Here is a 25249-nt window from a genome sequence, read left to right on the forward strand (position 1 = left end):
AATGAATTGTCTGTGATTGCTAAGTGAATTTTATATAACAATCACATTGCAAATAAATAATTCTGACAAATGAATCATCAAAGCAAGGGAAAAGGGCTTACAAGATGTTAAAAAGAAGCTCTAAGACACACAGGGTTTCTTCTGGCCTCCTTCTCTCTGACCTCCTATTCTATGAAACAGCACCTCGGTCAGTAGTAGTTGGGAAGCCTATGTGTGCTCTACCAACTCACCCCCTGGATAAGCGAGTGTAACCACTCTCCCTCTGATGACCACCTATAATTTAGCTATCTTCATTTGTTTTAAGCATTTTTATGTAAGCAAAACAGATACAGAGACAAGTACACAAATCTTAAATATAAAGGAGCTCATCTCGAGCCTTCTCCCAGTCACTGCCCACCCCCCTCAAGAGTAATTACTACACTACTGTCTAGTGGTCTACTGTCTAAATGGATCTACATTTATGGCTTTTGCTTGGTCTCATCTTCACCTAGGAGGAACCACAGCGTGGGTATTCTCTCAGGCCCAGCTTGTTTTACTCAACATTATGTTATTTCACTCAACATTATGTCATCCGTGTTCACATTATCAGCAGTTCACTCAGATCCGCTACATCTCATTCGGTCACACTGAAGACACCACAATCTATTATCAATTTCACTGTTGAAGGACATCTGGGTTATTCCCAGTATTTGACTATTAAGAATAAAGCTGCTATAAAAATTCCTGCAGATGTCTTTGCCTGTAGCTGAGTACACATTTCAGTGCATTATATACCTGAGAAAGACATCGCTGAGCCACAGACAGTTTTAACTTTGGTGGATGCTGCCAGTTTTCCAGCAGTGTTTGAGGGTTTCAACTGATTCACATCTTTGACATGTGGTACTGACATCCTTAGGTCATTGGTAGGCATGCAGTAGTGTCTCAGCACGGTACCTCACTGTCTCTATTACTGAGTAATACCTCATTATATTTTATGCCCATGACGGCTAATGACATTGAGCATCTTTTCAAATGTATACTGACATCATAGATACACTCTGTTTTCATTATTTTAGGGCTAGGAGAAAAGGAATACAGTAGCACTAGGAAAATCCTATCTGAGAGTGACCCAGACAGCTGGATGGAGGGGCCAGAGAATTTTGGGACTGGGACCTCTGGCCGCTTACCCCACCCTACTCTGCAATATCTTTCCTGCAGTATGATCAGTCTGCAGGTCTGTAACATACCTGCTTAGGGGCTCATCACTGATGGAAATTGGATCATGACTAATGTACTGATTTATTATCTGGTTTCTAGGCCAGAAATGAAAAAACGCATTTGGGGGAAAAAAAGAGACACAGATTTAGGCAGACACAATGTCAAAAATAGATAGACAGAGATGGACAGACAGACACAGACACACACATGTAAATACCATCGGTGGGCTGCTAGGACCAAAAGATTCCTCAAAGGCCATCCAGGGTGCTGGGCTAAGTTACAGGGATCATATACACCAATCATTATCTGTGAACAGAAAAGACTTTCTGAGTGAGTCAAGTATCATGTCAGTTTCACAGTACAGACACTGCTAATTCTTCCTCTTGCCTTTATATGCTGTTCTGCAAAAGCATTAACTAATTAGACACTTGATGAAGGGCTAGAGGGAAGAGAAGCAAGGAAAAGGACCTCACACCAGACCCCAGAACTTCTTGATGGAGGGGCTATCAAATTCTTTTCTGCACCACCCCAAAGCCTTGCGGTGGGCCCGGCAGAGTAGGAACTAGGTACTTTTAGCAGGAGGAAAAACTGCATGGGAAAATAGGTGGCGAGAAGAGAGTCAACTGTCAGGGGTCACATAGAGACCATCCTCTTATAAAGAGATAACAATCTGTGAAAATTGCTCATGTTTACATAATGGGAAAATAAAAGAAAGGCCACTACCATTGTAAGTCTACAGTCAGATGCTCTTGATACTGCTAATATATATTTCTACTCAACTTTAAATACCATTTCTTCAGGGCAGACTCCCTTTCATAGGAAAAGTCGCTCTGTCCGCTGTGCTCTCATAGTAATTTATACACCGTACATACCATTTTTTACTTTTTCGTCGTCTTTTCAAAAGACAAGGAGCATGCAGCACCCAGATCTTAATTTCTAAATACCATCCTCCCATAAAAGGAATCGGGGCCCCTGAACACATGGCTGTCTAAATGGATCTACATTTATGGCTTTTGCTAACTCCAGGGCGGGGACAGGGAAAATACAAGAGCCTGCAGCATCTTGTATATCAGAGAGTAAGGAGGGGGTGTGGGAGTCGCAGACAGTTAAGTGTCTGACTCTTGAGTTTGACTCATGAGATCAGGTCGTGATCTCACAGTTTGCGAGTTCAAGCCCTACACCAAGCCCTGCGCTGAGGGCACAGAACCTGCTTGGGATTCTGTCTCTCCCTTTCTCTGCCCCTCCCCAGCTATGCTCTCTCTCCCTCTCTCTCAAAGTAAATAAACAAACTTAAAAAAAATTAAAGGAAGTGTTCAACAAATAAAAGCATGAGGGCACGTCAAGGGGACACAAGAACCAACTGAAATGGCATTCAATGCCTAAGACTGGAACAATCCAAGCAACAAAATAAATAACCTGGTATCGGAAAGGCCAAAGTATATAATAAACACCTATGAGTCCATACTGATATAAATAAATGATGGATAAACAAACATATGAAGGCGAAGAGACAAGTCTTCTTTACAGAAGATTTCCCAAAAGTATATACAGATACTGCCCCCGCCCGGAGTAGAGCTTAATCCTTCTCCTCCTTGACAGTGGGCCAGACTTAGTGACCCACTTCCAAAGGCAAAAGCAGTAACTTCACAATGGAGAAACCTGGCAAAGACTACCTTAACCAAGTGGTCAAGTTTAACATCCTCAGGGATGCATGTGAGTATCAGGTACCCCCTGATATGATGGGATGACCAGGGCACTTCACCTTAGAGGCACTCTTTCCCCAAACCCAAACCCTACTCTAATCATACGAAAACATCAGATAAATCCAAATTAGGGGGCATTCTACCAAAACAACTCTCCAATACTCTTCAAAACTATCAAGGTCATCAAAAACAAGGAAAGCCCAAGAAACTGCTACAACCAGAGGAGACCAAAGAGACATGACAATAAAGTGCAATGTGGTCTCCTGGAATGGCTCCAGAAACAGAAGGAAGAGGTGGGGAAAACTCGTAAAAGCTGAACAATGTCTGGAGCTTAGGTAATCGTAGTCTACGAACACCGGTTTCTCGGGTTTGACAAAGGTACAGTGGTAACGTACGGTGGCAACATCACAGAAAACTGAACCTGGGAGACGGTGTATGGGAACCCTCCCTGCACTGCACTTTCAACTTTTTATAAATCTACAACTACTCCAAAACAAAAACTGTATCTAAAAAAAAGAAGCAATGAGCATCTAAAGAACAGGGAGTATCTTTTTCATCTCCCCATGATCAGTTCATATATACACAGCAGATACTTAGTGAATGCATGCTAAATGATGGAAAGATGGATGGATGGGTGGATGAATGGATGGATGGACGGGAGGGAATGAGAAGGGTGGGTAGATGAAAGGACAGAGAAAGGGAGGAAGGGAAGAAAGATGGTTGGGAGAAAACCATAAGTCAACCCACAGGTTTCTTTTATAGGTGTATTTGTGGATTGAACAAAAACATGGCAGAATTTCAGTTACTCTAGATCAGTTAGTTTTGTAAGAATGTGATCAGCCCAAACAATTCCATTTACTTACTGCAATGCTCAATATGTCAGACACAAAGTAGAAGCTTAACCCATATTCAGAGAAAGGGAAGAAAGGAAACAAAAGGTATAAAAGCAGGAAGGAAGGAAGGAAGGAAAGAAGGGTGGCCAGCCTCTAAGATCACCATCCAGAGAAAACCAATATGAACACCTTAGTATATAACCTCCCATAACTTTATCTTTGCATAAATATACTTTATTATTATAACTCTTGTATAATTATTTTAGTATAATTTTTTGCTAAAGAAAAATTATATCATGCTCTAAATACTGTTTTATATTTCTTAGTCTTTTGTGAACTCTCTTCCCTGCCAATAAATGTCATTCTACAACCGCTGTCAATAGTGGCCAATGGCATTTCATTGTATGGTGTATGGTAACTTTGTCCTATTTCCTATTGGAGGACAATTAATTAGTCTTCATCTGCGTTCAGTAAAAATCTCTGAAAAGGAATTTTACTACTGTCTTATCAGACAATTACTGTATATTCCAAGGATATTTTTTTTGCTACCTTCCCTATGTGAAATTTTCTTATTCCTAACACTGAAGATTTTTGCCTAGATCCCATTTCATGTCTTTAACGCACACAGACAGATTCATATTTAATTCAATACAAAGTCAAACGCATGACCATCACTTCAGGAAAAACAGAGTATCTTTATTTGAGATTTCCTTTTCCACAGGAGATGAAACATCAGCAACCCAGGAAGCTTTTACAAAGAGAGTTTGCAGAGACTACTTGAAGTACCGTTGATTACGACAGAGTGGCCTCGGGCAAAGGAGTCAAACTCTTCAGGCCTCAGCTCTTGAGCCCTGAATCAAAGCATGCACCTACTTCATGGAGCTGTAGTGAGGATTACACACTGTGGTACTGACATGGGAAGCCCTGCACACGTGTAGTGCTGACATTTTTATTATTAGTGCCTTCAAACCTCCAGTCATGAGCTTTGCCTAGGTATTTCTGATGCAGCTGGACCTGACATTGGACTTACTCTGGGAACCATTACAGAAGGTGGTCTTGTAGATAAAAGGAAAAAAAAAAGCTTGTGGGGTCATTTTTCACTACCTTGACAAGTCTGGATTGGCTCTATGTCTTTCCATTCTCTGTAAAACGTGGTCCGTGCATCAGCAGCAGAGCATCACCTGGGAATCTGTCAGACATGCAGAAACTCAGGAGCGTCTGCCTGGGGGGCTCAGTCAGTTAAGTGTCCGACTTCAGCGCAGGTCATCATCTCACAGTTCGTGAGTTCGAGCCATGGGTCGGGCTCTGTGCTGACAGCTCAGAGCCTGGAGCCTGCTTCAGATTCTGCGTCTCCCTTTCTCCCTGCCCCTTCCCCGACTCACATTGTTTCTCTCTCCTCTCTCTCAAAAATAACATTTTAAAAAATGCAGAATCTCAGATTCCCTGTCTGCAGCCCTGCTGGATCCGAGTCTGCATTTTCACAAGGACCCAGGGGATCTGCGTGCTCACCGCCGTCTGGGGAGCACTGCTCTGCTCCTCAACCCTCCTCAGCCTTGGTCTGCAGACGTCAATGTGCAGGACAATCAGCTGGGAAGCCTTCAGAGCTCCTGCCACCTGGCTCTCGTCTCCAGAAGCTCTGATCTCATCCGTCTGGGGTGTGGCTCAAGCATGGGTTGTTTTACGTAAAAGCTCTCCAGATGATTCTAGGATGCAGCCAAGTTAGAAAGACGTCTTGAGAGTCTACAGCGGTTTGTCCAAGTATGGTCCCACCCACATACTCCCTACATACCAACACCCATGTGCTCTGTGGCCTCCTCTGGTCATTCTTGGGTGTACATCATCCTGGCGCTAGCCACCTTAGGTCTAGGATTGCTTAAAATGGAGCTCATTGCATCCTATAGCTTTCCAATGGTAGTTGTGATTATTTGTTAAACCAGGGTATTTTCTTGATTCAAAGCACCACAGGTTATGAAATCCACTCTCAAAGTGCGTAGGGAAAAAAAAGGGAAACCCCCCCGCATCAAAGATACAAAACAAATGCAAGAAATTCCTGACTTCAGAAAAACGAAAATGTGAAGAAAAAAGCATTTTTAGAATAGAGGAAATACAGGATGCCTTTCATGTCTGTTTCCCTGCACTGTGAGTGTTGGAGCTATGGCTATCACACACACCTCCATCCCTGGTGCCCGGCGTCACACCGGCTGCTCAGCAAACCGTGCTGAACAAATGGAAAGCTATATGGAAAGCTCCAGGAAGCTCCGTCTCTCATGCCCCAACCCCAGGCAGGGATCCTGGGGGCAGCTGGAAGGCGGGCGCTGAGGGCTGAAGCTCACATCGAAGACCGTGGTGCGGCATCTCAGCCGGCTCCTTCCCCTGCCCTGTCCTTTCTCAACAGTACAGCCTCTCCCTCCAGGGACATTTTGACCCTGGGACTCTCCTGGGTGAGAATGTGACAGCTGAATCTCAAAGGATTTGCTCTGAGAAGCGAGAGAACTGGAGGAGTGATGGTGCACACCCAGGGCTCCCTCTGAGCAGAGAAGCTATCTGCCTTGAACTTTTCCAGCCCCGCTGGCCACCACCACCGCCCGGGACGCTTCTGTTCCCTTCTGTCAATCACGACATGACAGATGGCCTCTGCTGGACAGACTGCACTTACTGATCATCGCTTCAACTTCTAATTTTTAAAAATTCATCAAAGACAAGTAAAACTCGATTATGCAGCAAGGAAAGGGGGAGAAGGGAGACACTGGGCTTCTACTTCTGTAACATTTCAAACAGCTTAGAAGAAAATGACCTGCTGTGAAAACAGCTGATGTGGAGGTCAGCAGGCATGTGTTCTAATTCCACAGCGACCTGGTTCTCAGGCCCGGGGTGTGAGGAGGCAGGCATACAAGCGTAGGGGGAACCGACCTTGGAAAGTGCTTTCCTCACCTATAAAATGGAGAGGTTGTATCATTTCATCTCAAAGGATTCTTTCTAGCTCCAGAATTATAGAACTTTATAGAACATTAAAGAGAAAAAAAATCTTACATAGGTTATAAGACAATATAGACTTCTTAGGCTCAATTTTACTCAATCTAAAGGCTATTTAAGCTTTATTTAGGAAGAATCCAGATAGTATAAATCCAGAAAATACCTTACATACTCTTGACTCCCAAATGTGACTCAATAAACCTGGACCCTCATCCGGTGTCCTAAGTCACGTGCTCTCGTGAACTCCCCATCTCAGGTTTCCCATCTTTGGAGAACTCTGACTGGAAACGACCAGGCACTTCCTGACTGCTAACTAGAACAGCAATGTAAACAGCCTCTGCTGTAGTCACTTCAGTGCAGTCTTACCACAGCACAGTTCTCTACCTTCAGTCTCAAGGTTCTCTTTTCCTAACTGGCAGAGAAAATGAGGGGACAAATTCCGGTTTATCAAATATTTAATTATATACATTTAGGTGTTATCATCTGTAGATGCAGAGCTGGAAGTAAGTGAATTTATTTATTTATTTTGAGAGAGCAAGCGAGGGAGCAGGGGAAGGGCAGAGAGAGAGGATCCCAAGTAGCCTCCATGCTCAGCGAGGAGCCCAATGCGGGGCTCAATCTCATGACTGTGAGATCACAAATGCAAGATCATGACTTGAGCTTGTATCAAGAGTCGGATGTTTAAGTGACTGAGCCATGAGGATGCCTTGGAACTAAGTGAATTTAAATTATAGAAGTTAGACTGTCATATTAGATTCTATTAGTGGGTGCTTAATTTCAAAGGATGAGCATATTTCTGACACTAAATATAAAGGTGATGAGATAGGAAGGCAATAAGAAAAAAGTTTTTTTAAATAATTTTTTGAGTAGAGAAAAAACAGTAATAAGTTTCTTAGAGTGACCTGATCTAAGAGGAGCTACAGGGCAGGAACGAACTGCTACAGAGAAATCTACCACCCATAAAGGGAGGGTCATGTGGACATGCTTCAGAGTGCCTCTCTTACCCACATGAGGCATGCATGGGTGCAAAAAGCAAGCATCTAGACAGGAAAATGATGGAATACATTTGACATTAGGCTGAACATAATTTAGTATTTCTTTGATGATTCAAAAGTGATTTCAAAATCTTTAAGTGCTTTCGGAACCAAATCAGGAAGCTCAGCCATTGTAGGAATGACTGATTAGTCAGCACGGTGCTAGGTATGCCAGCTTAACTGTTTGGGTAAATAGATGTTGTGTTTGTTTGTTTGGTGGTAGTAGCAGTCAGAAATGATCATGGGCTAGGAGTTCTGAATTCTCCAAGTGGCTGTGTCACAAAGTCATCGTGTGAAGCTGGGCCAATCACTTCCTTTTATCACACTAATCAGTAGGAAAGAAACAAAATGTTAACTGGAAAAACAAAAACCAAGTTTGTTTAAAAGGCTGACGAAATAAATGCTCCTTTCAACTTGGCTGAGAGCACACGATTCACTCATGTGATTCAGTCATGTTCTGGCTTTGGTCCATGAGAAAGAAAAGATGGTCAAACTGTCAACTTGAGGATCCTGGGCTAGAGAAATTTCCACACTGATCCCATAAACCAAGCTTCTCTGACAAATAGCCATCTATTACTCAAACACTTGATGTAACAGGAAATGCGCAAAGGTGATTAAATGCTTTAAAAGTACAGGACACAAATCCAAGTGTCTAATGCACAGCGATGCCACAGACAGCTGCCAAGATGGGAGCTTGCTAAGTGAAGAAAGAGCCCTGCTAATAGCACACCAATGGCTGTGCCTTGGCTATCACTCTTGTCCGAAGAGTTTTAAAACCCTCAAATTAAAGGCTAATGTTGCTAAAATTACAAAATGTATCCCAAGCATCCTGTCTTCAATGCCTCCTCTGCAGAAAGCGGAAGACCCAAGCAAGCTTTCCCGAAAGACTGGCAACTGGACAGCGATCTGGGTTGTCACTGATGGAATTGCAAGCACTGGCTAATTGTTGGCGATGCAGGGCCACTGTGACCAGTAAGTGGGATCAATATTTCGCTGAGGAAATAAGCACTCAGACAAGGCCCGGTTTTAACTGATGCAAATGTGTAAGTTGTGTCACATCCCAGTGCTGGTAAAGGGGGCATGGCTGGCAGGAGGGCAGGCTGCCACAGCCTGTGACTCGCAGTTACAGTGAGCAGCGGTGAGCCGGAGCTGGCCGGAAGACACCCGTGGGAGGGCCAGCCGTTAGCACCTCTGCCCATCTCCTCGCTCTGGGGCTTCACACCGGCGGCCCGAGGCTGTCCACGGTGGGAGTCCCAGCACCCCAGAAAGAAGCAAACGCTGCACAGTCAGGGTTTTGCCCCACCTGAGAGCGAGCCAGCTGTCCAACACTTAGCAGGACACCACTGATCGAACACCTTCAATGGTCCAAATTCTTTAACCCAGTCACTCTGTATCTAGAAATCCTTCCCAAGGAAATAATTTAAGGTAAGTGGGGGGATGGCAGGAATCTGATCCACAAGGAGGCTCCTAATAGGGAAGACGTATGAGAAAAATTTATGTCAAAAATATCACGTTATCTATCAGAAAGGATGTTGATATGGACTGCAATAGTGTTATGCTAAAATGCTGCAATAAAAGAGAATATAGTATAATCTCAGTCTTTGAAAAATAGGAAAAGATTAGTTAAGAGATACACAAAATACTTACTTAAAAAACAAAAACTTACAATGATAGCTGAATAGCCTTGTGAGACTTTAAAAACAGAAAGATGCAGCTGGAAATAAAAATGACAAATGGAACCATACTTAGTGTCATTCATTTGACACACAACATCGTCCAAACTAAAGTGATGACCTACTTTGGAGTCCAAATCACTTAGTGGGTCACAACCGGTATTTTTCAAAGACAGAAAAGAAGAGGATAGAAAACAGAGTGCAGAGCACCTAAGAAAGTATTGTTTTGTGAAGGAAAATGCTAATGTGGTTGGGGGGAAAATGTACTTAAAAAAAGTATCTTGAGTTCAGGCTAAGGAATGAGCAGGGCATCAGCTAGATGCTTTAGATGTCTCTCTTTTCTCATCTCTGGTATGTCTGCATGGCTATTGAAATTATCCCACTGGACTTCACGACTTCCTAAAATTCATCATTTTTTTCTTTTTAATTTACAATCTCTTTTATGGATGAGATAGCTCACATTATAGCTCATTCCTTCAAAAAGACACTGACAGTACTTTTTGATTGTTTCAGAAGAAGTTTACTGAGGACCTAAGACAAGTGCTAGACACAATGGAGATACAGATACAGAAGACACAGTCCTGCCCTTAGGAGCTTCCTGTCTAGTATGGAGCAAAAGTAATTTGACAAGGGAACATGATGGTAAAGAAAGAACAGGGAATAAACGCAGTGAGATCAGAAAAGGGAAGATCTGTGAGAAAGCTTCACTGTGGGGCTAGGATTCCAACAAGGCAAGTTTCTTAGGATCTTCACAGGTAGAACAGATTTCAGATGATTCGATACAAGGTCAAAGAGAGACACAGAAAAAGTCCGAGGTAGATTTGATTGGGCGGGGGGAGGTGAGAGGTTTGTCTAGTTTACAACAGGAAAACCTGGGGTGCCAGGTGGCTCAGTTGGCTAAGTGTCTGACTTCGGCTCAGGCCAGGATCTCACAGTTTATGAGTTCCAGCCCTGCACTGGGCTCTATGCTGACAACGTGGAGCCTACTTTGGATCCTCTTTGTGTCTCTGTCACCCCCCTCAAAAATAAAAATAAACATTAAAGAAAAAAAAACATGAAAACTTGGTTGGAGCAATGGTTTATGAGGAAAATAGCAGGAGATGAGGCAGGAAAGGTGGCTTGGAGTCAAGAAAGACACCATTAACTCATGATCATTGAAAGACAGGGTCAATGTGAGCAGTTTGAGGCAGATTCTTCAATTGCAGTGGTGCGCAAGATGGAAACGAGAAGGCTAGCTGTGCAGGAGAGAGGTGACCGGGGCCCGAACTGCGGTGGTAACTCTAGAAGGAAGTTAAAATATAGATAGAAAATATTCTGGAGCAAAAACTGAATTCACTCTACCACTAATAGGAAGTGAGGAACCCAACAGGAAGTGACCTAGGAAAATCCGGGGGAGAGGCTAATGTGGGAATGGCAAGGGTGGGAGAGGGTGAAGACAATGAAATGTTCTGCAACATTCTTTGGAGGGCCAAAGACATCTAAGTGAGTTTGAATTCTGTAGTGGTCTGTCATAACATGAACATCAGATTTTTTTTAATGGATAATCAAATGAAACTCAAGAGTTCCTCTGACCTTTGTCCTCTGGTCTTGGAAGAAATCGCTGTAGTGTTTCAGCAGGGAAACCAGCACCATGTTCTCATCATACTTGATTAAGAAGTAAGGTAGTGCTGGGACTCCTTCTGTTTGACAAAGATCATCATATGCACGCTCAAGGGCTTGAATCTAAGAACAGGAAACATTGTGTTATCCTCCGGGCAATCACATATCTAAATCTGAGCTAAAAATTAGCATAAATAGCATTTTCACGCCAGAAGACTGGAAATGACTGAGCATACCCGTTATTCTTTTGCAGCAAATGAACACAGAAGTCCCCCCGCCCCGGCAAATAATACTTCACTTCGTGTAACACTTCCCATGTACACACTGGTGTCTTAAGGGCACAAGGAGACACTTTCAGGGTGCAGCACGGGGTCTCCCTAAGATGTCAACCACAAAGGTGTGGAGAGAGAGCTCCAAATATTATTTTTCTCCTGTAATAACCAAGCACTGAATCCATCACTGATGAATTTTATCCTGACCTTCTCCATAAAATAACAGTATTATTGAGACATACCCCACTTATTATACAATTCACCCACATAAAATGCATAATTCAGTGTTGTTTTGAAGCATGTTCACAGGATTATGCAACCATCAACTAATTTTAAAGTTCCTTTTTTTTTTTTTTTTTTAAAGTACGGTCTATACCCAATGTAGGACTTGAACTGTGACCCTGAGATCAAGAGTCAGATGCTTTTCCAACTAAGCCAGCTGGGCGCCCCATCAACATAATAATTTTAGAACATTTGTGTCGCTCCTAAAAGAAGCCCTGTATCCATCACCAGCCAGTTACCCTGACATAATCCTTTTCCTCTACTTACACTTCTTGAGAAATTAGTTCCACAAAACTGCAACCTTTGATTTGCACTAAACAACATTATTAATTTTTCATCAATAAGGGTTTCTAGCTGGTGTTAGAATTCATCGTTTAATGACTGACATGCTTCATGAATCCAAATCATCTTGCCACTCAAACCTTCCCTCAACGACAGTCAGAATTCTTCAGCTGAGGGTCCGTGTTGTACTAGCTTGCTGATTTTCATTGCCCTCCTCAGTACCACCTCTTTCTTACGGTCTTTCTTAGACCACAAAGACCACCTCTGTGGACACCATTCCTGACGCAGAAGTTCCACAACTTGGTGCGAGGGTGGCGGAAGCTCTATTTGGCTTCGAAGACTCTTCCCAGAGTATACTAGCGCCTTAGGATCCTCGACAGTCAAAGTGAAAACCACATTCTGGCAAATTCTTGCAGATTTTCAACATGTTCCTATAGCTCCTCTACTGGCTTAGCCTTTCACCAAATATCACTGAATACCTGCAAAAAGTACCTCACACTACTCCCCGGAGATGATTTGACAAACATTTTGTACATAAGTCTGCTCCTGGTGCCATCTTTGGAGGATGCCACAGTGACCACCTCTTCACTCAGACAAGTGCTTGGCTTCAGATAAAGTACTCAAGCTCATCAAGCCCAATTTTACCTGCATTTTGCTAACATGTTGATACCTGTTTTGGTGAAAATCTTTGATCCAAGCCCACTGGCCCCTGAATGAGGGGTATACTCTCTGGGAGGCAGAGAGCAGGGAAGCAAAACCAATAGTAGAAGTGGTACTTCTTTAGATCCTAGAAGAGAGAATATAAGAGGATTATAGCCAATGATGAACCAGAAATACAATCATTCATGTGACTCCCCATGACCACTCAGACACATTGATGCACACAACACAGTCAGCTGGTCAGAGAGTCTCATGTGCAGCAGAACTCAGAATAGAGTACAGAATTTCTCTCTCTCCTAAAATATGCCCACACACCAAACAGTAATATATCATGATTAACATACTTATCATCCACTTGCTAATAGAAAGTGTTGACAATTATTGTCATCACTGTGTAATTCATAAAACCACCCCAAGAGGTAACTATGATCCCATTTTATAGACAGAAACTGAAGTTTATGGGGGAGGGGGAGAACTTGAACCAAACAAAAACACTGATTAGTGGAGAGGGAGCAGAATTCCTTTTCCAAAATACCAGCTCCCTCCACAGAACGACACATACCCAACAACCCAACTGGGGAGCACAGCCACCAAACATGGTTCTGCTCTCCACAGTCAAATGAATTAAACATGTTATTGGAGAAACTATACTATCCATAACCTATATGTGCCTGAGATAATAAAATGCTGCTTTCAGAAATACCTTGTTGGTGAAATTCATGTCAACAATTATTAAGCACTTGCTAACAAGGTAATTAGCCACTCTGACAATAGGAAGATAAGTAAAACCCAGTCCAGCCTTTGGGCAGCTCACTCTCTATACTGGCAGAGATAAAGGGAGTTGTGAGTCACAGAAGAGGTTCTAAGGACAAAGGAGCATCAGTGATATGAGATTCCATCTTCAGGGGTGTATCTGATGGCTCCCCCACCAGGGGAAGCGAGGCCGGGGCCGTGACTCGGGAAGCTGTTCTTGATAACTGTTCTCACCCAGGTTGGATGCTGCTGCCTCTGACCTCTTCCAGCCTTTGTGGCCTGTATCACTCATATTGTGGGACCTCACAGTTATCTCAGAGTCTGACAGCTTCTCAGACTGTTTATATAGCTAATCGACATTTCTTCTTTAATCTTGCTAAGAATAAAGAAGAGATAGTTGTCTGATGAGTTTTTATTGAGATAGAATTCACATACCATAAAGCTGACCATGTTAAAGTGTTCACCTGAGAGTTCGGTATATTAGCAAGGTCGTACCACCATCACCCAATGGCAGAACATTTCCATTGCACCAAACAGAAAACTCCAATGGTAGAAACCCCCCACTAGTTTATTAGTTAGAAATACCCACTCACAGAATTCCCATTCCCCACTCTCCTCAACCCCAAGGAACCACTAATCTATTTTCTGTCTCTATGGATTTGCCTATGCTGGGCTTTTCATATAAATGAAATCGTACTAGATAACTTCTTAAATAAAAATAAATGTATATATAAACGTGTGACTACATGAGAAAGTCTAGTCTTTATAGATTCCAGTCTCGAATTCTGCCATTAGTCGATCAACTGACAACAAATTCCCCTTTGACAATAGCAAAACAAACTACAAAATTGAAATGAATGAAGTGCCTATTCCTCTGAGTCCTAAAAACAGCAGAAAGAAAAGCAAAAATACCTCCAGAGATTATACTCTTTTCTTTGTACTTAAATGATTTGTCATAACTGATCTTTAGCCAAAGGTTAAACAATTCAAGATGAAGGACTTCATAATTTCTAAGTGGCTTTATCAGATCATCTTCAAAAGTCAAAAGGCTTGAATTTCTTAGAATTCTTTTCAGGACACAAAGGACCTCGATTAAATTAAACATAAAGCCCTTTGTATTTGAAGATTTTAAAAGACAGAGACTTTTAAATTTTTTTTTTTTTTAGGTAGGCTAAGAATGGTCAGTAAAAAGGGCAGCACCGCCAATACACACACTAACTCTAGGAAATGCCTTAAAACGTTAAGAGCTAATGTTATTTTTCTCATACAATGCAAATTTTCAGATTCTACTAACTAGGATTCTTGGTACAGAAAATATACTGATGTTAAAATAACAAACCCAGAAATCTTTAACTAGCACCACTTATCTCTTTCTTAGTAGCAGATCTACAAAACCTGCTCAAATTTACAGACAAATTATTAATGTGAAATTATAGCTAGTAATCTCATGAAGAATTTAAGTATTTTTCTATCGCCCCCACTATTGCACAGAAAGCATTATAACTTGTTAGGAAATGTGCTCCTTATAGACAGCCACCCTTGGGCATGGCCTTCAGTATGACTTTTTATCATTCTCTCCTTTGCCTTAGGCAGCAAGTCAGGCAGCATTTAGAAGAAACAGGATTAGTTCATGGGGCAGGAAGAAAGGAAGACCTATAACTTGGCAAAAGAAAGAGGGGAGTGGAGGAGACAGGAGGGGAGGGGAGGGAAGGAGGGAAGGAAGGAAGGGTAAACAAAAAAGAGGAAGGAAGGATAAATGGAAAAGAGAGGAAGGAAGGAAGATAGATGGATGGGCGGATATGGGGAAGAGGATTAATATCCAAAGCTGGCGAAGCTGGTAAAAAAAAAAAAAAACAGCACACTTAATATATATCAACATCGTTATGTTTATATGCCTTCTCCAGAGAATTTATCCTAAAGAAATAAAATGAACAGGAAAAAAAAATCAGTATGGCCAATATTGCTCTCTGCAGCATTTTACAAAATACTGAATATTAGAAACAACCTAGATGTACAAGAATCTATAGAATATACACTTGACAGAATATTAGTCAACCTAATTATAAAGGCTAAATTCATTTCATATGTAGACATATATAGAAATACACATGTACATTTATGTGTACATACACTTGCGTGTGTGTGGTGTGTCGGGGGAGGAGCTCATACCTCAATCATCAACCCTTACATTTCCCCACATCACCCATCACGCATCATCAAGACCAGGTCCTTCCCCCTACTTCCCTAGGCAGCAGATATTATATTTACACAAAATGTTTTTCTTTCTTAAAAAAACCACAACTGTGTGGACAAGCCATGTAGAGCAGCGTGAACTCCTCTAGTCCAGAGACTGCTTGCTGCAGGATAGCTGGGATCCCCAAGATGTCATCTTCTCTTACGGTGACGGACCCAGCAACTGAGCCTCACAGGACTGCATCGAACAAAGACTTTAGCAACAAAGAACCAAGACTCCCTGAAGCTGATTTTGCTGTGTCCTGAGTGATAAAAATAAAGTCACTGTGTTACATAAACCATGCAGGACATAAGATCAGCAAGGATGAGTTAATTTTGCAATGGTGATGAGTGCCAGCACCTTTGGGCCACGAACCAAGGAGCGTTTCTTGAGCAGCTCTGCCTTAAGTAATACCAGGCAACGGCCTCGGTGAGAAGCGCACAGACCATCCTATTGGCACCCAGCACTCGGTCAGGGCATCTCAGGGGTCTAAACGTGACCAAGACTCCGTTTACTTACTGCAAATGTCAGGAGGAGGAACTTGTTGAGGAGGACGGGGTTTTTGAGGGCAGCGCCCGATTTTATGGCTTCCCAGATCTGCGAGAAGAAAGAGAAGTGTCAAGCCAGGTTCTCAGGCATCACGGAGCTTCTCATCTCGAGTGGCACAGAGGGGAAAAGCGCCAAGCTCTTCTTTCCTCCGGGCCCAGCACTGCTTACCCCACGCAAGAAAAGAGTGAGTTAGCTCACGCTGGCCACTTTGCATGTCCTCTCTGCCAGCACACTCCTTGCAGGGCCTGCGGAAGATTCAGAGAATCCAGAATCCTCCTCTCAGAGAGTCTCCGCATCCGAGGAGGCCAACTGGGCCAGTTCCATGCCTTCATTATTTCCTCCAGCAAGTACTTACTGATTGCCCATTATCTACCAGGCACATCATGATCACAGCATAAAAGACACAGTCCCTATGCTCAAGATGCTTTGGGTCCAGTGAGGGAGACAGACGGAAGTCTGAATGTACCATCAGGTAGGACGTGCTACCTCAAAAGGATGCAGAGTCCCTGGAAGGGGCTCAGAACTGGGCTGGGGAGGCGGGAGGGGAAGGAACCAGGAAGGGGCTGTGGGAAGCAGCGATCTGAACTTGGTATAGTGGATTTCTGGAAGTGCTGCTTGGGATTATCTTGCCGAGACATGAAGGAGAGACAATGATGAGCTTATACACACTCAGCAAGCACTGTGACCAGAAGCAGGAGCTGGCACTGGTCTGCAGCTGCTGATCACAAGATGTTTGACTCGCTAAAATTAACCGCTACACTTTGTGCCACTAAGCAAGACACACAGTTGCACCACAGGAGCCGCTGGGCAGAAGAGGGAAATAAGCAAAGAGAAGTTCCTGCTATTGACATGATCACCCTGGAGTAGCTGGAGCGGAGAAGAGCAGGCCTCGCTCCTGATACACCGAGGGGGTGGGAACTGTTGGGGAGCGTGGATTGGAGTGAAGGCTGAGTCCTCGCACAAGGGGTGGGATTTCTATGGTGAGCAATCTGTGGTTTTTGATTATAGATGACGACCTGACCCAACTCTGTGGAGACAGCCTTTTAACTGTGCAGCCTGAGCGGGAGGCCACGAGCAGTCGAGCTGCAGGCCAAGGACAACCATCATCACCTGGGTCCCAAGCTACAACCATCTAGAGGGATGCAAGGGACACCAAGGGCAGAAGACGTCCTTCTCTGACCATGGCACCCACATACGGCTTTTTTATTTTTTAAGACGAGTGCAAAGACCACTCAATTAAGTGGATTAGAGGGGACTGGGAGAAGCTGTCCTACCACTTCAATTCCTCACACTAACTCAGACATGAACAGGTAAGGGAAAGACACTCCCGGCATAGAGAAGGCCGTGTGCCAAGGACAGAGGTGAGAACCAAAATGGGTGGAGGAATTATAAGTGATTGGCTGTGACAGGGTCAGAGAAGGCAAGGGGAAGAGTGACAGGAGAGAAAAGCCATGGAGACCACACAGACCAGGCCACAGTGCCTTGTAAATCAGAGAGAATAGTCTACATGCAGCCCTCAGTACACTGGAGAGAATATATGGTCATTTTGGACCGCATTACAGTGCTTAGGACTGGAAAGCCAAGGGGCACAAAGAACAGAGAACCCAAAGCCATGCAGACATAGGACTAGGATTCTCAGGGACAGGGCAAGCTGCTGCAAAATGCTAGCTAGAAAGCAACAGCAAAGCTTTTCCCAACTGCCCTGCCATGAAATTCCAGCCTCTCCCTGGCTGAGAGCCTGAATATCTTCTCCTTGACCTTCCCGCCAACACGGGAGAGCTGGGGAAATAAACCAAAGCCCCTGACTATCTTCAAGTACCCAGTCGAGGCCAGTTTCCATGACAGATGCATGCACCTGCTCAGAGACGCTGCGCTGACAGAGGTCAGGGAAAACAGAACACATGCGGCATATTTTCCCAGCTAACCTCGTCTGCTGCTTGTTCCAAAAGGAGCTTCTTATCTGCGGCCTTGAAAGCCTCGAGTGTGTTGGTGTTAAAGAGCGTTCCAACAGCCGGGCAGCAGTGGGCGGGCGTGGGAGCACTCCTGGACACGAGAGACACATGGTTAGGCAGGCACAGCTGGGACAGCAGTGGGAGACAAAAGACACTGCTCCGTAGGGTAAACAGGAGATCAGCCACACGTTTCTTTGGGAAAAGAGGAGTATCCTCACTTAAGAACTACAAAGAGGCACTGCACACACACACACACACACACACACACACACAGCCTCTACACTGGGTGTTGTATGTAAGCTGATTTGAAAATAAATTATATTCTTTTTTTTAAAAAGCCTCTATATTCCCTTTACCCTAATCTCTTGGCAGGTTGCTCTCCCCCTGCTCTTCTTCCAGTATAAGTTGATTTCCTAGTTTTTATTCTTTCCCATCTTTAACCCAAAAGGGAACCACCATTTATTGACCTTCTCCTGTGCCAAGAACACACTAGGTTTGAATTCTCTTAAGAGCTCTTTCTTCCGGTTAAAGCTTTAAGTAACTTGCCTAAGGTCACATAAACATAAGCAGAGCTGGGATCTAAAGGCAGAACTAGCCTACTCCAAGGAACCGGGTTGCCTACGGCCTACTTCCCACTCAAACCTCCCAGGCTTCAAGGTCCTGCTGCAAACTCTCCCTTTCCAGGGGGCCCCTCCCGTTTTCACTGATAATGGCTTGCACTGGAAACAGAGCGTCCCACCCTAGACAGTCTCCAAGACTGACTGTCACATACACCCAACTAGAGGACAGTAAGCTCCCTGGAGGCAGGGAACTTGTCTCCCTCTTCCGACTGTCCCCAGACCTCCCCAGCCCAAACAGGTTGCATGCAGAGCTGCTGCTAAGCAAACTCCTAGTGGTCGCCTGAGTCATACAGACAACACGTGTCATACCTGGGCCACCTACCAATCTGTTGCATCACAGGCATGTCACACTCTACACTGTCCCCTTATAGTCTTCAGAGTAATCAAAGTCAGGGGAGCAGAAGATGGTTAATTCTGAATACAAACTCAGATGTGGAAACATCTGGTCTCTTCTCTGAAATGATTAACCTGTGTTTCAGAAGTTACAGAGGCCTAATAGTGTTGTCAATTACAACTGCTGCAGAGAGAAAACATTTTTAACGATTACATCGATGGTTAGCTGTATGGTTTCAAAGACCTCGTGTCTCTTCACTTGGAGTCTGTGTAAAATTGGGTTCACAAGGGCTCCAAGCGGAAAAGATCAAAACCCAGCACAGGTGTGGAGTGGTGCAATGGGGGAGGGGGGAAAGGGGTCTGTCAAATGCTGTTTGTGGGGCCCAAATGTCAACTCCTGGAGAAAAAGTAACTTTCCATGGTCAGAGCCTTCCCTTGGAGGGTGACAAGTCAGTAAATCATAGGTTGTTTCTCACAGTGTTACTCTAATAAAATATTTTTCATCCACGAGAGAGGAGGACTTCAAAGACAGTCTTAAAGAGAAAGAGATCAAAAAGGGGCAAGACTCAGCCTAGAGGGAGGAGGAAGGAAGCACAATGGTCGGTACATTAGGCCCTCTATATTCAGACTGAGCTTTATGAAGTCACTGTTGAAATAGAAGGAAGGAAGCTCTGAGCTAATCTGATACCAGCACAAGAGGAAGGTCCCCTTCTTCCCAAGGGCCCAAGGGCCCCAGGTGTGTGAATGCTATGTCAAAGTGTCATCACAAACATCTGAGCAACTGCCAGCACACTGGCCAGGCTCCGAGAACATCAGTGCTCATGCGGTGAACCAGTGAAGTTTCAAAGAAGAACTTTTCATGAGGAAAGCGCTACCAGGGGAGGTGGCCAAGGAAACACATTTAAAAGGTAATAGTGGGAGAGAAAGCCATTCTGCTGATCCCTCCGGGTTCAAGTTCACTTGTTCCACACAGAGGTGGCTCAGATGAGGAGTGGAAAGAGCCCTAGACTTGGAAACAAGAGAATTTGGTTCAAATCCTGCATCCCAGGTACATATTAGTTTAGTTTCCTGCAATTCCATTGGTATGAAACGTCCAGAGTAATCAAATCCATACACAGAAGGCAGACCGTGGCTGCCAGGACAGCGGAGGGAGGAGGGGGGCATGAGTGGGAGAAGGGAAGAAGGTAGAGAAACTGTGAATGGGCATAGGCTTTCTTTCTGGAATGATGAAAATGTTCTGGAACTGGTGATGGCAGCAGCACAACCTTGTGAACACACTAAAAAATGCTGAATTGTACATTTTAAAAGGGTGAATTTTATGGTATATAATGTATACCTCTACAAAGTTGCTATGAGATCAGAATTAGAAATCTTCTGCATATACTAAAGCCAACAGTGAATTCACAATGATGTGTAGTCTAATCAGGTAAAGGATTGATCTTAGAAAGGCCTCAAGCCTGAGCCTGCTTGGGGATGCTACTTCTAGAAACTTGGCCTTCACTTCACTTAGTCTCATGGTGCTTACTGAGGAAAGTACTGGAGCTGGTTTGCACCTGTTATTTATACCTGGCCAAAGGCAGGCATGTGGCCAGAGCCTCCAGAACAGACAGCCAAGGTGGTGGCCAGGACGGGATAAATCCCCCAAAAAGAAAGACTGAGGCTGTTTTCCATACCTGCAGGAACCTCTGCTCCCCATGCACCGCTCTGCATGCCCCAGGAACCTAGGATGTCCTACTCAGTCTGGGGGTATGTACCATTACCTCCTGGTTTCCGTAATGATCTGTGAGTTTCTGTTTGCAACACACTCTAACAGAGTCCCCTGGTGTCTATCCACCAACCACACCACATCCCACTTTGATAGCCATGCATTTCGACTGCTTGTAATTGATTTCAAGAGTTATCGGAGCAACTGGCACACATCAGACCTGTGTTAGGGGCTAACGAGATCACAGAGATAAAGAGAGCCTGGGTTCCACATAGATGATTTTACCTAAGAGTCTGACATTCCTTAACTGTTTTTTAGGTTTTTTTTAACCTTTAAAAAAAATTTTTTTAATGTTTATTTATTTTTGAGAGACAGAGGCAGAGCACGAGAGGGGGAGGGGCAGAGAGAGAGGGAGACACAGAATCTGAAGCAGGCTCCAGGCTCGGAGCTGTCAGCACAGAGCTTGATGTGGGGCTCGAACTCACTAACTGTGAGATCATGACCTGAGCCAAAGTCAGCTGCTTAACCAACTGAGCCACCCAGGCGCCCCCCCCCCCGTTTTTTAGGGCAAGGGCTATGTCTTCTATTTCTCTAAGTCCAACCTGAGGCTTAGAAAAGAATATATTTATGACTACAAAGATAAATGTTCCTCAAGGGAAAGCCCAGAGAAGGGAAAACTTTTTTTAATGAGTCAGTTTCACATATATACAAAGAATGTCCACCCAAGTCTGTCCTTCCCTTTTTAAGCAGAAAGAGAGCACACATGTGCGGCCTGCAGCTGGGCACCATGTTTGCCAGTTCTCCTTACAACACAGGCGAGGCCTCATGCTCCTCCCCATTAACCTAAGTGAAGGGATGCATGTCTCTGCCTGGAGAGGTAAAGTGACATTTCAGTTCTTTTGTTTTCTTTTTACCTTTTTTTCCATTTAAAAAAAATATTTATTTATTTTTGAGAGAGAGCAAGCAGGGGCAGAGGAAGGGCAAAGAGAGGGAGACATAGGCTCTGGGCTCCACATTGTCAGTACAGAGCCTGACTCAGGGCTTGAACTCACGAGCTGTGAAATCATGACCTGAGTGAAAGTCAGATGCTTAATTGACTGAACCACCCAGGTGCCCCATCATTTTTTTTTTAAGTAGGCTCCACACCCAATGTGGAGCTTGAACTCATGACCCTGAGATCAAGAGTCGCACACTCCACCAACTGAGACAAACAGGTCCCCCAACAATTCCATTTTAAGCAGCACACAAAGGAAAGCCTTCCAGAATTATGGACTCATAGAAGAAAGAACACCAGACTATTAAGTGGCCAAGATATAAACCTCCTTTGTGTTTGGGCCATTACATTTTTGAGACTGGTTCAGCAGTACATCCTACCAGAAGATAGCAATCTCCGCAGCAAGATGGTTGATGCTTGACGCAACACTACCTGAGCACTAACTGACCTAATACACTGTAGAAAGGAGGATCTTTGGTGCTAACTGCTGGCAGAGACCCACTAGGCTTCCAGGGACTCCAACGATAAGGGATTTTTCTGGGGCTACGCAAAGCTGAGATACGCCTGGCATCTACAAACGAGCACTAGGACTGTTAGCCTTTCAGCTGCATCTTACTCTTCTCTGTGTGCCCAGGGCTGACCACATTCTATTGTTACGACACAGAGGAAGCAATCAATAAGTATTTCTGAACTAAGTATTACCTCTTCACATTTATTACAGCACAAAGCACGCTACAATGCAAATAGTTGTTTTCCACTTCTATCCAGAGCTCTGTATTTCCTAAGTCTTTGTGTTCCCAACACCTAAACACCCTGCACTTATAAGAGGCATTCAGTCAGTGTCTGATGATTAAATTTATAAAGATTTGCCCTACAAACCAAGCAAATGTACAGCAATAAAAACAAAGGAGAATTAATATTGAAAATAAGTTGGATATGAAGAACTCCTTTCTTCTGTGAAGCCCCAAGCACTTTCACTATGCCTTAGTCTGTTTGGTCCGCTATGACAAAATGCCACAGACCAGGTGGCTTATGAACAACAGAAATTTATTTCTCATAGTTCTAAAGGCTGGAAGTCAAGATCAAGGTGCCAGCATGGTCAGGTTCAGGTGAAGGCCCTCTTCCAGTCACAGACCACCCAAGTCTCACTCAAGGGGTCTGTCATAGGCACCAATCCCAATCATGAGGGCTCTGCCTCCTGACGCAACCTCCTCCCAAAGACCCAACTTCCTCCCAAAACCCCACCTCCTGATACCATCACCTTGGGCATTAGGCTTTCAATATACAGATTTTGGCAGGGACACAAACACTCAGACCAAAGCACCAATCATCCTAAGACAGAGGGATTCAGAAACTCTCAGACTTTTAAAACCAAAAAGGACATCAGAAGCCCAGAGCTCAAGATGAGGAAACCGAAGAAAAGGAAACCAAAAAGACTTATTCTAGGTAACAGAGTTAATCCAATGCAGACAACAGGCCTTCCAGGTCTAGCTCCACCACTGGGGCCATGTGTCATCCCTGCTCATCTCTCCTAGTGGCCCACCACACAGCCTCACACTCTGTGAGCAGTCAACAGCACAATGAAAAAATACCACCAGTCAAATTGGGCAATTTATGTGAAAGTCATACCTGCGTGATAACAGATTTTCTTATCTCTTTCAGCTAAAATTTCTGGATCACTCAAGTGTAAGATGTTTGGATTTTGTTATCTGATCAAATCTAACTTTTGGGAGCAGTTTTTTCTATAATTAATTGTTCCAAAGGATAAAATTATTAAAATCTTTAAAGGAAAAACCTTCAGTCTAGTGTCAGAATAAAGTGGGAGCAAGTCTAGCTTGCAATGAATGTTAGATTCTCCATATACACATTGTGTACATCACACTGTTGATAGACCCCCTTGATCATCTTCAGATAATTTAACATTTGTACTTTGCTGGTTCTTTTCCTTATTATCTTGCAATTGCCTCAAAGCTAAGTTAGTCTCTATCAAAACAAGAGACAGATTATTAGGATTTGATTTGTTTTGACAAGCAATTACAAGCAATTACAGAGCAAGAGAGCTCTGAAGAGAAAAAGAAACACAAACACATACCTTTTAAAGGTATAAAGACTAAAATATTTTTATCAAGACTGCATTTTATTTGTTCTAAGCCATTCTTTCCCCTCAAAGTATGGGGTATTATTTATCACAGCCTATCAAATCCCTGATTTACATGGTATAGAGGAAAGGGCCAATATCATCTTGGATTTATGTTATGCAATTAAATTTTGCAATTTGAGATATAGAATCAAATGTATTGACTTTTGGGGAGATTTAAAAAATACAGTCTAAGGGTAAAATCAACAACATAAGAGACAACAGGGGTTGGCAAGGATGTGGAGAAAAAGGAACCCCTCATGCGCTGCTGGTGGGAATGCAAACTGGTGCAGCCACTGTGGAAAACAGTATGGAGGTTCCCCAAGAGTTAAAAATAGAACTACGCTACCATCTAGCAATCACACTACTGGATATTTACCCAAAGAATACAAAAACAGTATTTCCAAGGGATGCATGCACCCCTATGTTTACAGCAGCATTATTTACAATGGCCAAATTATGGAAGTAGCCCAAGTGTCCACTGATTGAAGAATGGATAAGGAAGACGTGTGTGTGTGTGTGTGTGTGTGTGTGTCACATATATATATACATATATATATACAATGGAATATAATGGATAAGGAGGATGTGATGTGTGTGTGTATATATACATACATATATATAAAATACATATAATGGAATATTGTTTAGCCATAAAAAAGAATGAAATCTTGCCATCTGCAATGACATGGATGGAGCTAAAGAGTAAGATGCAACATGAAATAACTCAGAGAAAAACAAATACCATATAATTTCACTCATATGTGGAATTTAAGAAAGAAAATTAATGAGCAAAGGGTTTAAAAAAGAGAGAGTGAGAAAGAGAGACAAGTCAAGAAACAGACTCTTAATTATAGAGAACAAACTGATGGCTGCCAGAGCGGCAGGGGTTAAGGGCGTGGGTTAAAGGGGTGACAGGGACTGGGGAGTACACTTGAAACGGTGAGCACCAGGTGATGTGTGAAGTGTTGACTCACTGACTCATTATATTGTATATCCGAAATGGATGCAACACTGCACGTTAACTAACTGGAATTAAAAAAAAAAAACTTAAAAAGTCATAAGTAAATAAATAAATAAATGTAAAGAATCTCTTATAGAAATCCTTTACTGGGAACACCCTAACCTTGGACTACTGCTACTCTGAAAAGCCCAGCAGTCCTTACAGAGACCGCCTGGCCTTCCTCATACCCTGCATCTTGACACTGCTAATGTGGAGAAAGCAGAAGACGCTGACCACTCCAAACCTTTCCGTTCTTCCACCTTTAATTGTCTGATAGCCCCTCCACATGGTTTCTGCTCCACCCTTCTGTGGAAAATTCACTTTGGGAAACTGAATTCTCCAGAACCGCAAAGGGCCTCATCAACAAACCCAATGACCCTTGCACTGAACTCTGACCGTTCTGCTTCTGATATTGTTGGTCATCTCTTTCCTTCCTGAAAGCATACATCTTAGTTTCTGTAA

The 25249-nt window shown here is 43.4% G+C and overlaps 1 protein-coding gene and 1 long non-coding RNA gene across 12 annotated transcripts in view; one reads left to right on the forward strand and one right to left on the reverse strand.

Moving 5' to 3' along the window:
* Window positions 1-25249, reverse strand: part of ATG7 (autophagy related 7) — a 228897-nt gene that overhangs the window by 186546 nt on the left and 17102 nt on the right. For all 11 annotated transcript variants that reach the window (XM_029917408.1, XM_029917411.1, XM_029917412.1 and 8 more), the window contains 5 exons: window positions 17969-18086; window positions 16014-16091; window positions 12519-12635; window positions 10986-11135; window positions 1415-1503 (listed from right to left, as the gene is read on the reverse strand). In XM_029917408.1, coding sequence (XP_029773268.1) covers window positions 1415-1503; window positions 10986-11135; window positions 12519-12635; window positions 16014-16091; window positions 17969-18086 — 552 coding nt within the window. The remainder of the gene's footprint in view (window positions 1-1414; window positions 1504-10985; window positions 11136-12518; window positions 12636-16013; window positions 16092-17968; window positions 18087-25249) is intronic.
* LOC115274044 lies at window positions 19871-23425 on the forward strand. The gene is made up of 3 exons (XR_003901060.1): window positions 19871-19996; window positions 20628-20694; window positions 23310-23425. It is a non-coding gene; the product is annotated as an uncharacterized LOC115274044 (long non-coding RNA).

This window comes from Suricata suricatta, chromosome 12 (assembly GCF_006229205.1).
Source record: "Suricata suricatta isolate VVHF042 chromosome 12, meerkat_22Aug2017_6uvM2_HiC, whole genome shotgun sequence".
NCBI classification, from domain to species: Eukaryota; Metazoa; Chordata; class Mammalia; order Carnivora; family Herpestidae; genus Suricata; species Suricata suricatta.